Source organism: Temnothorax curvispinosus, unplaced genomic scaffold (genome assembly GCF_003070985.1).
Source record: "Temnothorax curvispinosus isolate PA1 unplaced genomic scaffold, ASM307098v1 QBEX01005439.1, whole genome shotgun sequence".
NCBI classification, from domain to species: Eukaryota; Metazoa; Arthropoda; class Insecta; order Hymenoptera; family Formicidae; genus Temnothorax; species Temnothorax curvispinosus.
Genome location: NW_020215219.1, coordinates 13,334 through 28,143, shown reverse-complemented (window position 1 = coordinate 28,143; position 14,810 = coordinate 13,334). Strand labels below are relative to the sequence as shown.

The 14,810-nt window shown below is 40.1% G+C and overlaps 2 protein-coding genes across 8 annotated transcripts; one reads left to right on the top strand and one right to left on the bottom strand.

The window, feature by feature from the left end:
- Positions 1-346: 346 nt before the first annotated feature.
- LOC112454847 (protein phosphatase 1 regulatory subunit 16A-like) lies at positions 347-8,121 on the bottom strand. Of its 6 annotated transcripts, none has more exons than XM_025016467.1 (9): positions 7,950-8,121; positions 6,059-6,322; positions 5,675-5,977; positions 5,428-5,570; positions 5,222-5,347; positions 4,962-5,037; positions 4,675-4,892; positions 4,411-4,576; positions 347-2,196 (listed from the first exon to the last, which is right to left on the bottom strand). In XM_025016467.1, the coding sequence occupies exons 2-9, from the start codon at positions 6,285-6,287 to the stop codon at positions 1,874-1,876; spliced, it is 1,584 nt and encodes a 527-aa protein (XP_024872235.1). In that variant the 5' UTR covers positions 6,288-6,322; positions 7,950-8,121; the 3' UTR covers positions 347-1,873. The 6 variants fall into 6 exon arrangements, with proteins under 6 accessions (XP_024872235.1, XP_024872232.1, XP_024872230.1 ...); XM_025016464.1 differs by lacking the exon at positions 7,950-8,121 and adding an exon at positions 7,514-7,778; XM_025016462.1 differs by lacking the exon at positions 7,950-8,121 and adding an exon at positions 6,624-7,492 and having other exon boundaries at positions 347-2,193.
- A 447-nt stretch (positions 8,122-8,568) lies between these two features.
- LOC112454850 (transmembrane protein 42-like) lies at positions 8,569-14,358 on the top strand. Of its 2 annotated transcripts, none has more exons than XM_025016473.1 (4): positions 8,569-8,704; positions 10,183-10,464; positions 10,870-11,016; positions 13,560-14,358. In XM_025016473.1, exons 2-4 carry the CDS (start codon positions 10,348-10,350, stop codon positions 13,707-13,709), a joined length of 414 nt encoding a protein of 137 aa, XP_024872241.1. In that variant the 5' UTR covers positions 8,569-8,704; positions 10,183-10,347; the 3' UTR covers positions 13,710-14,358. The 2 variants fall into 2 exon arrangements, with proteins under 2 accessions (XP_024872241.1, XP_024872240.1); XM_025016472.1 differs by lacking the exon at positions 8,569-8,704 and adding an exon at positions 8,762-9,091.
- Positions 14,359-14,810: the final 452 nt, after the last annotated feature.

The window sequence follows — 14,810 nt, the reverse complement described above, 5'->3', positions numbered from 1 at the left end:
TTCAACTCATGTTCATATCTCTGATATAAATATAAGCTGCTAAATAGAAAGATTTCAGTCAAATTTACGTATGATCGTGATAAATAAATATTAAATAACAAAACTCGCAAATTGTTCATCAACTCTCAGTTCATCAACCGAACAACTCGTTGCCTCTTGTTCGGATTTCTTCGCGATTCTTAAATCATATTGTAATGCACTGAGAAATGAGTCAATATTTATAAGATAACAATTTCTTATTGAAAGCGTTGGAGTTTGTATCGAGAGCGTATGAAAAGTTGATAAACTACCTTTTTGCGGGTTGCATAATATAAGATATATAAGATATATACAAGATATACGAAGATAACATATACAGTAATTTTATTTTTATATAATGTTACTATATTACAATACAATATAAACAGGTGGTAGACGTCACATAAATTCATTTCAAATACAGCCATTGAAATCAACTTTCGCCATAGACATTCGCAATCAAATCATGCGTCCACTATCGCACGTGTGCTACGTACTTTTAATTGGAATAATCGCGGCGATTATCATTAGTTTCACGATTAACGCAATTGCAAGACGCGGAACGAGTCACGCGACTGCTATCGTGAAGGCCGGAAGCCGCGTAAAGTTTGGCAACGTTTATTATGCATCGTGGAGGAATGTATGAGCGTTTATTTGTACTATTTACTTCCTTCGAAGATCCCTCTTTGTATTTTTAATTTGGATGCGATTTGACGTAAACGTGTACAAAAAATACGACCGTTCGGCAGGACAAATGATTATTTTACACACGGTCCTGTATATACGCGTGATCACGAATAAAGTTTGCTACCATTTTGATTCGCTGGTATTCTCCCTCGTTACACGGGGATGCGTAAAATTTACTCGAAAAAAGAAGTAAAGTTTACATATTTATATCTCGAATATCTCCGGCACGAATTGTCGAATTAAACTCGAATGTCACGCGTTTGTCAAAGGCGCAACACAGGTGCAAAATTGTAAATCAGCGATGTATATAGCGACTTGCTATATGCGGAACAAGGAATTCAAGTGAAAAGTCTTTAGTTGTAATAGATAGATAAATACTACATATCAAAATTTACAAATAATCTTTAAATCGATATAAAAAACAGTTTCCACTCAATCCTTACAGCTAGTCTCATAAAAAATATTGGAAGATGTCTGATAGTCTTATACCTGTTTGCGGGGATACTAGAAAAACTCGAATCTAGGTAGTACCTACGAATGTTGTAACACACATCTCTTGTCTTTCTAGTAGTCTATACATTTCCTTTAATATAACAATAAATAAAGTAAAAGTCTGTACAATACTTGAACGCTTTAGGCGCTGGATAGTTGTAAAACAAAAATGCAATTATATAATTTCTACAAATAAGTACATGCTCTGAGTAGTCATCGTAACAAGGTGTTGTTGATACCGAGCTTGTTCAAACGCTGCGATTCGCGTGAGAACCGCAGGAAAAACGTTTCGTCACATGATTTAAGTACATATATGCCGTTCGTGCGACATCAAAACCGATAACTGTTTTGATTTTAAAGCTGTCGATACGCGCCTCCGCGGTTATTATCTGTGATGTACATAATGTCGCTCTATATGTGCTAAGAAAATATATGTATATATGTATATATATATCTAATAAAAAAATATCACGACCCTCGGGCTCGGATTAAACGCGCGACTCGAAAAATTGCGGAAGTACAAGAACGCAGCGTTGAGTCTTGGAAAAAATACTGGAAGATATAATTGCGGGAATATATTCTCGTTTGTGTGCGCGAAAGATTCCGGTGAGCTCCGACGACATCGTAGATAACAGTGGGCAAGGACAAGGAAAACGAGATTGTGTTATTAGCGCGTTTACATGACGGTGCAGCAGCTCTTCTCCGAGTGATTATCGCTCACGATCTCACTGGTGTTCCCAGTGAAGCGCTGGGTGAAATCGTCGGTGCTGAGATCGGAATTGGAGATGGACGAGACCGGCATCGGGATGCCGTTCCCGTTCGCGTCTAAGGAGCCGCCGGATATGTGCCGATTCTGCGCCCGTTTCTTCTTCAGATCCGACAGGGATTTCACGAAAACAACGGACACGTGTATGTTGATCTTGCCGTTGGTGTCAGCGTCCGTAGAGTAAATCGGCGACTGCGGCTGGCTGCCGACCAGTGGGTCAGGCCCTGTCACTGCTGTTCAGGCAAACACGTAAATCCAATGTGCTACTTCCCCCCGTCAAGCGTGCCGACTTTTCGATCGACGCGATCGCCACTTTTCCGCCCCTCCACCTCAACCCCATTTTCTATCCCTATGCGCACTGATCACAATTTAAAAAAAAAAAAAGAGAAAAAACCAAGGATGTCAACTATGAGTCTCATGCGCCAAGCCTGACATGCTTTCAGCAACAAGCGTTTCGAAAACATTGCACCAATAAGGACCATCATATGCACATCGGTGTGTACGTACACTGTATTGTTACTAAATGGTTCAACGGTTGCGTTTTACGCAAGCAAAATCAATGGATACACAAGAGAGAAAGAGAGATAGAGATAGAAAGATAGAAAGATACAGAAAGAATATGATAATTACGGCTGTTACGTTACAAAGAACAAGAGCGTTGTTTATATAATGACTATGGATATATCTATACGTCTTCACATTTTGCTACAATGGAATTTTTTCAACGTTTGGATCTACGAACGATCGATCTACCTGTATTTGCGCGTTATCATTATCGATCGTAATCTAAGTACTATCGAATGAAATACGGTGTGATAATTTTATCTAGAACACGGTTGTCGTCTAGAAAACGCAAGCATAAAGATCCGTTGGTAATTCGCCCATCAATGGCTCGTCCTCACTATATCTGATATGTCTTTCTTTTTACTTCTCGAATTGACTACTTCAATAACAGAGGAGTGCGACCCCTTATTACTTCACCACATAATACAATGAGTACAAAGCATTCGCCGATTAGAGAATTCGCTATCAATCTTTAATACAAAGTGTATAGAACTTGACAACAGGTATACATAAAAATTTGTAGAGCTGCGATCAACCTTAGGTCATGCTTTAGGCTCAAAACCCGCCCGTTATACTACGGACGTATTATATTTATCCAGTAAAATATTTACCAAATAGTCATCTAAGTATATAGGGCGATTCTTAATTTTACATATTAAGATCTTTTTCTTGTTTTGAACTCTCGATCCACTTCCTGTGATATAATTAAGAATCGTCCTGTATGCTTTTATTCTAGAGGAAACTTGCGCATAGTACAATATGTATAAAGAATGTAGAATAATATATCTGTCGATTCTACTTATTGTACATCTTACTAGCATGATATATATATGGTTCTCTAAATCGATTAGGCTCCAGTTTATGTAAGAAATTACAGAAACAATTCGACATATCTATAATAAATACCACATTCGTTTGATTATTATTCTATTTTGCGCTCAGTGGCCGCTAAGCTTAGCTAAAACGGTCCACAAAGATACGCTAAGGAAGCCAGTACCACTTTTAGGCCTTGCCAAAGAGATTCGATATGAATATAAAGCGAAATGTGTACGTGTATATGTGTGCGTTTTAACGTGAGAACACTTCCAGAGAGAAAAATGCATTGTGTTATGCGCAGCACATGTAGATATACGTTTTACGTACACCATGAGCAAATAACTTCTGGCGCAGTGTGATATGTATGATACGAAAAAGATAACGCAATTAAATGCATCGTACAGATCGTGAAATGTAATAATTAAAGAAATAGAAAAGTGACGTAGAAAACTAACCTCGCAATTATTCAGGAGCACGCAGTAGTGAAAAAAAAGAAAAAGCTGGTAAATAATCGACAGCTAACACAATGAGTTTGACAGAGTACATTTATGGGATTTTGCAATTAGCAGATTAGTATGTATATAATATACATATATATATTTCGGATTGTTTGATCCTTTAGGATTATTCAATATTGTTCTCTAATAGTGTGTATATAAAATTTTGTTTATTAATATATAAAAATATAAATATGCGCTTTTGTCAAACTTAACAAGAAATTGTCCGCACTCTCAGTATGATTAATCATTCTATAATAATCGTTATTTTCTCTTCTTTCGCCACAATTTTCTATAATTTTTAATGTGTATATGACTTATATACATTTATAAAACTTCATATACAATCTTCAAAAATTTTATGCTCGCGTTAACTTTCCTACGTTTTGGGCATTATGAATCACAAATGAGCATGATATACACGTATATACGTACATGTATACATGTGCAATTCTTGAATCACATGATCGAGGTACATATTTTTGGAAGTCTCTTCGCACAAAGCTACCATTTACCACAATAGTCTACTAAACCACAACCAATGCAAGCAAGAATACATTTGGAATGTACCTGAATCTTTATCAACATCTTCGTGAAGAAAAGACTCGTTGTCTTTTCCTTCGGGACCTTTCCGCACCGCTGAAGTCAGGGCGCCGGAATCAGTCTCGTGGTCCCCTACCTCCTGCGTATTGTTCTCCAATGGCGGAATACTAGGCGTAGGAGCGCTAACATACGTCTGAAAAAGAAATATCCCACATAGTATTTATATCTCGAAGAAAGAGCAAGGGAAATATATAAGATATTTTTAATCTCCCCTTATTTTTTTTATCATACCTGTTGCGCTTGTAACCTTAAGCGAGTTTCTTCCTGGGCGTCTTTTTTCGTAGTAAGAACTTTGTCTCGAATGGATGTTCGACGTACGCTTTGTGTTCGCGTATTTATGCTTTGCGATCTGCGTACCCTACGCCCTTGCGCTTCACGAAGTCGTTTACTCTCCTGTTCTGTTTTCAATTCCACTATCCTCTCCCTAATTTCCGGATCTTCGCATATATCTGCAACATATTAAAATATTAAAATATAGGGTAACAAGGCAATAATCGAAATAGATCGGCAAGTCTTACCCGCGGGAGTTTCATCGTGTTTATTTCTGGCATTTAGGTCGGCTCCGTTTTGCACCAATAATTCAAGTACTTCCAACTGTAATACAAAGATGTGTATAAGACTTAAAATAACATTTAAAATATTAAAAAATTGTTGCTATTAATTGCTATCTAAAAGAGGTGGAAAAACAGATTTACTTTCAGTTTTAATAAACATTATAACAATTCTATAATTTGTAATTGTGTATACCCACGTATATAAAAAAAAGATTTAAACTTACGTGTCCCCAACATGCAGCTGCATGAACTGGTTGCCATTTGTCATTGTCCTCTACATCCGTTGATACATGTTGGTCAAGAAGAAATTCCACGACTCGTAAGTACCCATTTGCCGCTGCTATATGAAGCTATAATGAAAATTGTAACGAAAATATATAATTTTTTCTTTTTCTCAAATTAACAGATTTTAACAAGGGTGTATACGTACAGGCGTAGCACCTTGATGATCTTTATATTCAAGGTCACCTCCTAAAGAAGCAATCTTTTGCAAATCACGTAACATTTGAACCTCGGTTGAAGCTCTTGTTTCATCTATTAATTCTTGAGTAACTCCTCGTCTTGCCATCTCTCCTGTGTTATAAAAATGTAATTTTTAACGTAAATACGTGACATTACTAGTCGCACTGTATGTCTAAAAGTGGCAATCTTTAAATGTTGACAAAAAATTCTATTACCTTCGATACAATCCAACGTTTTTTCATCTTCGCAAATGTCGTACGGCATGTTGCCATCAGCATTAACGGCTAATAAATTCGCACCTCTGGCAATAAGGTATTTGACTAAATGCAAGTGACCACACGTGGCAGCAGCGTGTAACGGTGTCCATTTCTCACTGTCTTCCGCATTCACGTTAGCACCAAATTCAATGAGTAGCTTCATCATCTCTTCATTGTCATCTATGCAACACTGATGCAACGCCGTCAAACCGTCTTCGTTCGTCGAGTCAGGATTTACACCCTTTTTCAAAAGCCTTCTTACTGGAAAGAGAATAAATGTTGGTGACGTAACGCGCCGACATACATATTTGTTTCAAATAATATACGTACAAAATTTCTTACCTTCATCGATGTCATTTCTCGCAGCGGCTTCCAACAACATAACACTGTCGCTAAAGTATATGTGACGCTTATTACTCGTATGCCTAGTTTGGTGCCGCAGCCATTCCTTCTCGCGTTGCCTCCACACTTTTAATTGTTGAAGTCTACGATGACGCGCCAGGTGTAACCGCTCTTGCGTGGTCAGTCTTTCAACGTGTACCATCTCTGCCACTAACTCTGAGTGTTCCATTGTTACGTGCTTATAGTTTTTGCAAGTATATTTACCTGTTAACAAAAAAGAGGGAAGAAAACATCACGACATGTAGATATAATTTAAACAGACACATACACGCACACATACACACACACACACATACATAACGCATTTTTGTGCAACTGTATCAAGAAAACAAAGTAACTCGTTCCAGAATAAACGTGTCGTAAACGCTCGTGGGTCACGTTCGATTTTGTTAATAATACCACACATTTATCTTGTTTTCACTAAATGTATTTCAGAAGACAATCACAAAACCGAAGAAATTGAAAAAAATTAAAAAAAAAAAAAAGTAAATTCAGGCGGCTTTACCTTTACGCTTACAAAGCCAAGATCTCATTCTCAGATAATTAAAAATTGTTTGATAAATACCAGATGTCATTCTGGCGTAAGTAATCGGGATTTTCACTTATTTCAATAACGCACACGCAACTTAACTGATCTCTCCTGCGTTATACCTGGCGGGAATGATAGCATATTTTAACCAGATGTTCTCTCAAACTTATCAAGTACTTAGACAAGTAAACATACAATATTTGCACAAATGTTCGTACCCGCTGACAAAAAAAGGGCTTTTTTGTGAACGATGATTCAACACGTTCCAACGGATGTTCTTTCAAAATTGTGTGTTTCTAAAAATACTACACAAAAACAAAGATTAGTGCAGCTATCTTGAGAATTTTTAGAGATTTATCTCGCGGATAAAACCACAATGTAATCAATGAATATATATTTATATATTTTTAATTAGATATGACGATAATGAATGATGATAATGAAAATCTTTGTTAGGCATGTAGAGTATATAGACTATACGTGGCTGTGTAACACATCCGCAATAAATTCTATCCTTAATCTCAGGTAATACCTACGTTACGTCATTGGATCAAGAATGTACATATTTAAACATTCCACAATCTCGGTACACGAAGCAAGCTTTACATTTACAGAGAGAATTTAAAAAACGGGAGCCGAGCACACAGGTCTCGATAAACACGCCTTTTTCCTCCTTAAAAGAAAGTATAAATCCGCTAACGAAATAACGGGAAGAAATTGATTTTTTTTTTTAGAAAACAGTTAAAACAGGAGCACTACAGTTTGCAATGCGAACTCCGATTCGAATCGGTCGCACGATTTCTCGACAACCTGGTGACACGAGAGCTGCGCCTGAGAGACGCATAGGTCGCATAGGAGATACTTGCTGATCGTTCATCGAGCCTGACGTCCGGTTGCACGTTACTCGGCGCACAATCACCGTGGAAAGGTGCACGGCAGAGTAATATTCCGTCTCGCGGGGATTCATCGCACCCTCCTCCTCCTCCGTGCGGGGCGATCGGAGACGCGGCGCGTGATCCAGCGGGGAAACACGTCGTCGAGAGTCGAAATGGAGTTTACTTCCTGCCAATTACATCGCTTTTCGGAGGGTAACCGAAGCCGTCGGCCGTCGGCCGTTGCGCGATCAAGGCCAGGACGCGAGGCGCGTATCGCGCAGGATCTCACGGGAACCGGGAACGTGAGAAAGCCGCGGGGGAGGGGGTGGGATACTCTCGCACACAGGGACGGATCAGCGCGATTGAGCGATGCGCCGAAAATCGGGGGAAAAATCCTCTCTCTCTTTTTTATCTTGTTTTTACTTACGTATGCAAACGCATGCAAACGCGCGGCTCGACACGCGGCCGCGGCTGCGGAGGTGACGATGGCGGTGGTGGTCCCGCTTTCCTTCTCCCCCTATTTCCTTCGCGATCGCGCGAGCGGAATGCAACGAGGGACGAGAGGCGCTCGAACGCACGGGCGGCGGGGCCGGGACCGGGGCGATTCATTCACGTCGCGCTTCGCGCCTGTCGCGGCGATAACCTACGACGATTACGGCATAATCCGCGAGTGAGCGAACGAGCGAGCGCGATCCCGCCGGATCCCTCGGCCTCGGCGCGCTGCGGCCTGCGGCGTGCGCGCGCGCGCGCGTCCCGCAAGACAGATACTGGTCTGGCCGGTGGCGTGAAATACGCTCGCGCGCGTTCCCGTGCCTGCCAGCGCGTGCAGCCGCGGAAACACGTCTACCTGTCAGTCGCCATTTTTAAACTACCTGCGAGACTTGCGACTTGCAAGAGTCCGAGAAATCGCGCCCGCGCCTGCGCACGCCTCGCCTCACCTCGTCCGTCCTCGGCTAGTCTCGCCTGGCCTCGCCGGCGCGCCGCCGCGCCGTCCCACCGCCCCCACCCTTCGAGCGACGGACTCCGAACTCCGGAGTCCGGAGTCCGGAGTATCCGCGGACTCGCCGAGTCGCCGCTCGCCGCACTCGCCGCTCGAATCGCGAAACGAACGGGATAGAGGCGCGCGCACGCGAGCCGACGATCGGCTCGATACTTCCGCCTCGCCCGCGCCCGCGGAATAACGTAAATTGCGTAAAGCCCCTTGCACAATAGGCGATATAGCGAAAGCGATAGCGACAGCGACAAAGTTGCCGACAAAGGTATAGCTTTGTCGGCAACCTTGTCGTTGTCGCTATCGCTATCGCTATCGCCTATTGTGCAAGGGGCTTTAACTGTTTTGCGTTATGGCGTTATGCGCCAGCCGGTCGATAAGCGAGGCCGGGGACTCCGGGGAGTTTCCTCGTCACTCGTCGCTCCTGCGTCCCGCGTCCCGCCACGCCGGTTCCGCGCGTCGTTCCGGTCGTTCGGAATTCTCACATTCTCATTTCTCGGTCTCGGTCCGGACGAGCTGATCGACGAAGCGTGAATCGACTGCCGCTCCGCTGGGTCATGTTCCAAAACTCACTCTAGGTAACTAAAATCTATAGTTTACGTCACGTACACTATAGCATTTTAGTTAACTATAGTGAGTTTTGGAACATGACCCTGGATCTTGAATTGGCTTACAATCAAATCCTTAGGCCACGCTCTTCAAGTCGTTTGTCACTCGATATGGTATACACGTTTGTCATACGATAATTAAACGTATATGACAAACGCTTTTTAATTACGTGGTATTATCACTGTCACGTGCGTATGACTTATCAGCGTTGCGAGAAACATATTGTCATCATAGAGTGCGATAACGTTCAACTTTTCTTTCCTCGCAAATGCGCTCCTACAAAACATATGTCAAAGAATTCAAATTAAACGTTCCATTCGTATCCTTTATCGCGATATTAACGTTAAGATTGTTTAAAGATTGTTTTCAAGATTCCAATTCAATATCGTCGAGGCGGAATAAGAACGGCACGTACGCGTTAGCCGCGTGATCGTTTCCTGATTAAAGTTCCGGGATGACGAGATTTATACATCCTCGAGATCGAAATCTCCCCTTCCGTTCGTTCCGTTTCCATAAATCACGATCGATTCGTGCGCGTCCGCGTCGTCATCGATACGCGAAGGCGCGTGCTCCTCGCAAGAGAAACGTATGCAAAAATTCTGCTCTTACAGAAACGTTGCAAGTTGATTGGTTAAAAGCTATGCGACAGCCAATCGACTTGCAACTTTTCTGTAAGAACAACATTTGCGCATACGCTTCTCTTGCGAATGATTTCAAGAATCAAGCCCCTTCTTGCCAGATGACTCATCCGCCGTCACACGCGGCTGTGCCGCCATAGTCAATAGTGCGATCGCGCTCGATATCGGCCTCCGCGTCGCATATCGAAGTATACCATACGTGTATGTATACCATATATTGCGGAGCGACGAGCGACGAGGAAACTCCCCGGAGTCTCTCGATTTCGGATCCGGGAGATAACAGCGAATCTTATCGCTCGTGGTAAGACGCCGGTTCTCCGCGCGTCCTCCACTCTCGGCTTTCGGTAGCCTCGCCGGTATCGTGTCGGCGAGCGATCTTTTGAAGCGTCTCCCGCCGATCTCGACGTCGACATTTTTTTTAGGGGGAGGGGGGAAGAGGGGTTTCCTCCTCTTTGGTTAGGAGCATAGGCGCCTTCAACCCTGCCTTTGGGTTACATAGCGCAATCGACATCGACGACGTCGCCGACACCCGGACTCTCAGAGTCCGGACGTCCCCACGTCGTGCATTGTCTTAATTGTCTACCGATATGGAAGGACGCGGCTCACGCGGCGGTGGGGCGTATCTCGCGGTCTTCTCTGGAATTTTTGCGACCGCCGGTAGTCTTCTGGGCAAGCTTGCCGGTGGCGCTGACGCGTCGTCGTTGGTGAGTTGACGAGGCCGATTCAAATCGCCGGTAAAAACATGAAATAAACCGCGGATTTTTTTATTTCTAAATTTAATTTCTAGAAGAAACAGAATTTAATTGATTTAGGAATTTCGGATATTTATAATATTCACAACGACGTCCTTATGGCAATGTAAATTGACACGCGGAAATGTGTTTCTGTAAAATTGTCTTGTTTTGTATTAACAATATTTGTATGTTATTATATGATGCATTCTGAAGCAGACAAATAACTGATAAATACGCAAGAGAGATTGATGATTGAAAATTGAAAAATTGAAACTAGATTAAAAACATTAGAAATTTAAAACTGTATAGTATAATAAATATAACGTACGCTATAACAATATAGAGCATTATAATGTTTACATGCTTTTTTTGTAGACATCGTTGCTTCTAAAAGGAGTACTTCTCGTCTCTATGATCGTGAGCAACACCATAGGATGCACGTTTTTTGTCAAAGCGCTTCATGGCAGCGGTTCTTCTTTGCCGATAACCGTCGCCAGTGCGGCTACGAACTATGTTTGTTCGGTGAGTTGTTAAATCTTATAATTAATATCTCGTAAATATTTTCATTAGATAACACGGGTTAAGGGGTAACGCCATTCTAGAGTCCCAAAAAAAAAGCCAATTTTTGATAATTTTTTTCATAAATACAATAATCATAAATGAAAATCGGTTTAATTCTATTTATTATCTATATATTAAAGTATAAAAAAAATTTTTATTAATTATTTATTGCCAAAATGGCGGCACCAGAGCCATTGCTCCAAAGTGCCTTTTTGTGGAAGGCGTCCAACGGGCGGAATCGAAGCTCCTATAATTTCTGAGCTGGAACAAAAATTCAAAGATTTTTGAAAAATATATAAGTTTTTCTATAGAAGTACGTAGGGGAATTGCGAAATATCATTTTTTGTAAGAATGGTGCATGTTGGAAAAAAAGTGCTTCATTTTTCGCTAAAAAATGTCGCACAAAATTGTTTATAAAAAAAGTTTTGTTCAACTTATCGCAAAATCCCTAGGTACTTCTAAAGATAATGTTATTGTAAAGTTTCACTCAAAATTTCAAGTCAATCGGATAAAAGGTGTTCGAGTTCTGATTCCGCCCGACTTTAAAAAAGCGATTTCGAGAAAAACGTGTTTAAAGTTTCAGTTTCACCATTCACAGATGTGAACGCGGCGGCAGACGACGGATTGCGAAAAAGGGATAATAGAGATTTTTCCGAGCTTTGAAACCAAGTGTACCTTATTTCTAAGACCTTAAAGCATCGTTTAACACACAAAAAAAATCGTTTTTTTGAAAATTCTAGAGTGGCTTTACCCCTTGATATGAACTTTTCTCTCGCGATTGTATATATAATCCCAGCGTTAGATTCTTCAACAGACTTGAACTTAATTGACTTAGCAAAAATCCCAAAATACCAATAACTGTATTGAAATAATCGAAAAAAGAAGCTTTTCGGGAAGATGTCCAAATAATTAATACATTGTTCTTCGATTAAAGTTTCAAGAGAAGTCTACTTCAAAAGAATCTTGATTCTCAATTATGCAAATTAGAAAGTTATATGATATCCATGATGACTTTTTCGCCAAAGAGAGAAACGTTGACTTCGAATTTAAAAATTTGCTATTGAAAGATGAAAAGACTATAGTATATAAATTTTTATCCAGGAAATTCTATAAATAAATATAATAATATTTTTCAATTAAATTTCTACGTTAAATTTTAAGATAATTCTACGTCATCAGTATTTTAATTCATGATTTATAAAGGCACGTAAAATTGAAAATTAGAAAGTTACGATATAAATGATGGCTTTTTCCCAAGAAAAAAAGTCGCCTTCAAATTGGAGAATCTATCAGTGAAATTACGATCGCGACAGGACGACCGACCATCCATCGTGCTAATAGCAGAAGGAAATTAGATCGTCGTGAAACATCCGGCTGACAATGAGTGTTTCTTTTTGAGAAAGTTTTAACAATGATAATGAAATGAAATGGCGAAGGGAAATAATCCTGCAGAAGGGCATTTGTCAGCGGCAATTATTCGTCTATAGTCGCGGCGCGCGGTCCGATATACTTCCGAGAGTTGGTTCGCAAAGAGTGAAAGTTGTTTCGCAAACTAGACGCAATTCCGCGAGTGTACACAATGCGGTCATAGCAATTATATGCGCGCAGGTACGTGGCGATTGAACGAGAACTGTACGATATGATACCCACGCTATTGAAACGCAATCCCGATAGCGTTACATTATACGCTGGGAAATGCATTGCGCCGGAATTATTATTAGAATAACAGAAATAATTACGTTCGCCGTCCCGCAAATGGATTCTATTTTGTCTCTCCTTTCATTCCTTCTCCTATATGAAAAATATTCATCCCGTAACGTGAAATATTAATAAAGCTCTGTCTCATTAAATAGAAATAATCAGAAACGTACGAATATCTTTTTACACGTTACGACAGAATTTTTCTATAATCTTCCGTGAAAATCAATTTAATCCATTCGCGCGATAGCTACTAAAACGACACTGTATATCGATTACGTCGGCGTGAAATTAAACATTTACGAGATTAAGTTTGGGTTTGCGAGGATATAGGTGCTTTAAATTTAAGAACGTCACCGATTGGTAATCTTCGAGAAATAAAGATGCAATTTTATATTTTATATTCGTATCTATAATATGGTTTGTTCTATATGTATATTACCATATGTCAAGCACGTGGCTTGTCGATCACATTGATCTCTGATATTTTACCATTCTTTCATAATTTTAAGATACGAAAATAATACAAGACTTTATTTCCGCAGATATATCTAATTTGATGCAATAATATAGCAATAACAAAAGAAAGAATTTGGCCAAAAGATCTAATGAGAAACAGATAAATATTTTTTATGACATTTTATTATGTTTTAATTTGTACAAAAAGAGATGAAATTAAAATGTATTAGTTTCGATAGTACATATTATGTTTAATTATCGAGAAACACACGGCTTGATATATCAAAAGTTTCGATTATATTACTATAAAACAGCAATTTTATAAATATCTCTTGTCGTTGTTGAAGGCTTTCGTAGGATCCGTCGTGTTTGACGAATCCACTTCATTGACCTGGTGGTGCGGAACTTCCCTGGTACTGCTCGGCTTGATGTTGATCTGCAATGTTCCCACTGAAAAGAAGGCTTCCGCCGCCGAGGAAAAATTGAAACATCAATAGCTAACGACGGGCGCTTTTATATTACAAGCAAGAATGATTATGGTGATGTTACAACGGTACGATTCCATTTTTGTATTGACAGATATTTATGTCCTTACGTCAGAAACGTATTGTGTTATCTGTAATAAGAATGAATTTTGATATACAAATAAAAGAGTATAGGATAGTATGGATAGTATAGTCTTAAGTGTTATAAATTACGTATAAAGCACAATTATATATTCTTTGTTATAAATAAAGTATTTTATGTTTTCTCTATAATAATGTTCTACGTAAATGATGGATATAATTTTGAAACGCGTTGATTGTCCGAACACGAAATGACGTATAACATGCACATATATACGATACCGTATTATAGATTGCTCACTGAACGCAGCAGTGTGAAATTTATTAATGCAGAAGGATAAAAATAACCTATTAGGTCTAAAGAGAAATGTTTCGCTTTAAGATTATTTCGTTCAAAAAGATTGATCAGTCTTGAAGAATCTCGACCGAGTTGCATGGAAAATCTTGAGAGTAAAAAGCAAAAGTAATGAATTGTTTTGTACAGTAGTATAAGAAACATGTAGTGTATTTTATGAGGTTTCTTAAAGTATCGCTTTTCGCGCGATTAATCCATATTTTTATCTTTCTGTAGATAGATTTTATGCCGGGTTTTAAAGTGGTTTTCTAAAAATTCAGGTCTCTCGGGGCCTCGAGTGGTGCCTGTTTTAGCACAGCGAAGTGGATTTTCATGTCTATAGTAGCGTTGGATATAAGCGGAATGACGATGACGAAGTGGATATCTCTCCCGTTTCTCCCTTAAAATACGCTAGCACGATGTCATCTTCCTCCCTTCCTGCCGTCAAGTGGGTAACGCGGTGGATTTAATATTGACGCATTAACGAGGCGAAATTAGCGCGATGAGCAAATTATACATCGTTATTATTACGTTACGCCCGTGGTGACGATCTTGGCGTCGATGTAACGCGTAATGAAGTCGGATGTATTTATGTCCCGGGACGTAAATATATCTACCATGCAAATGAATATGTGGCGTCTGATAGCGGACGTCGAACGAATCGATTCCGGTTGACGTTAATTCGCCTGCAGGTATCG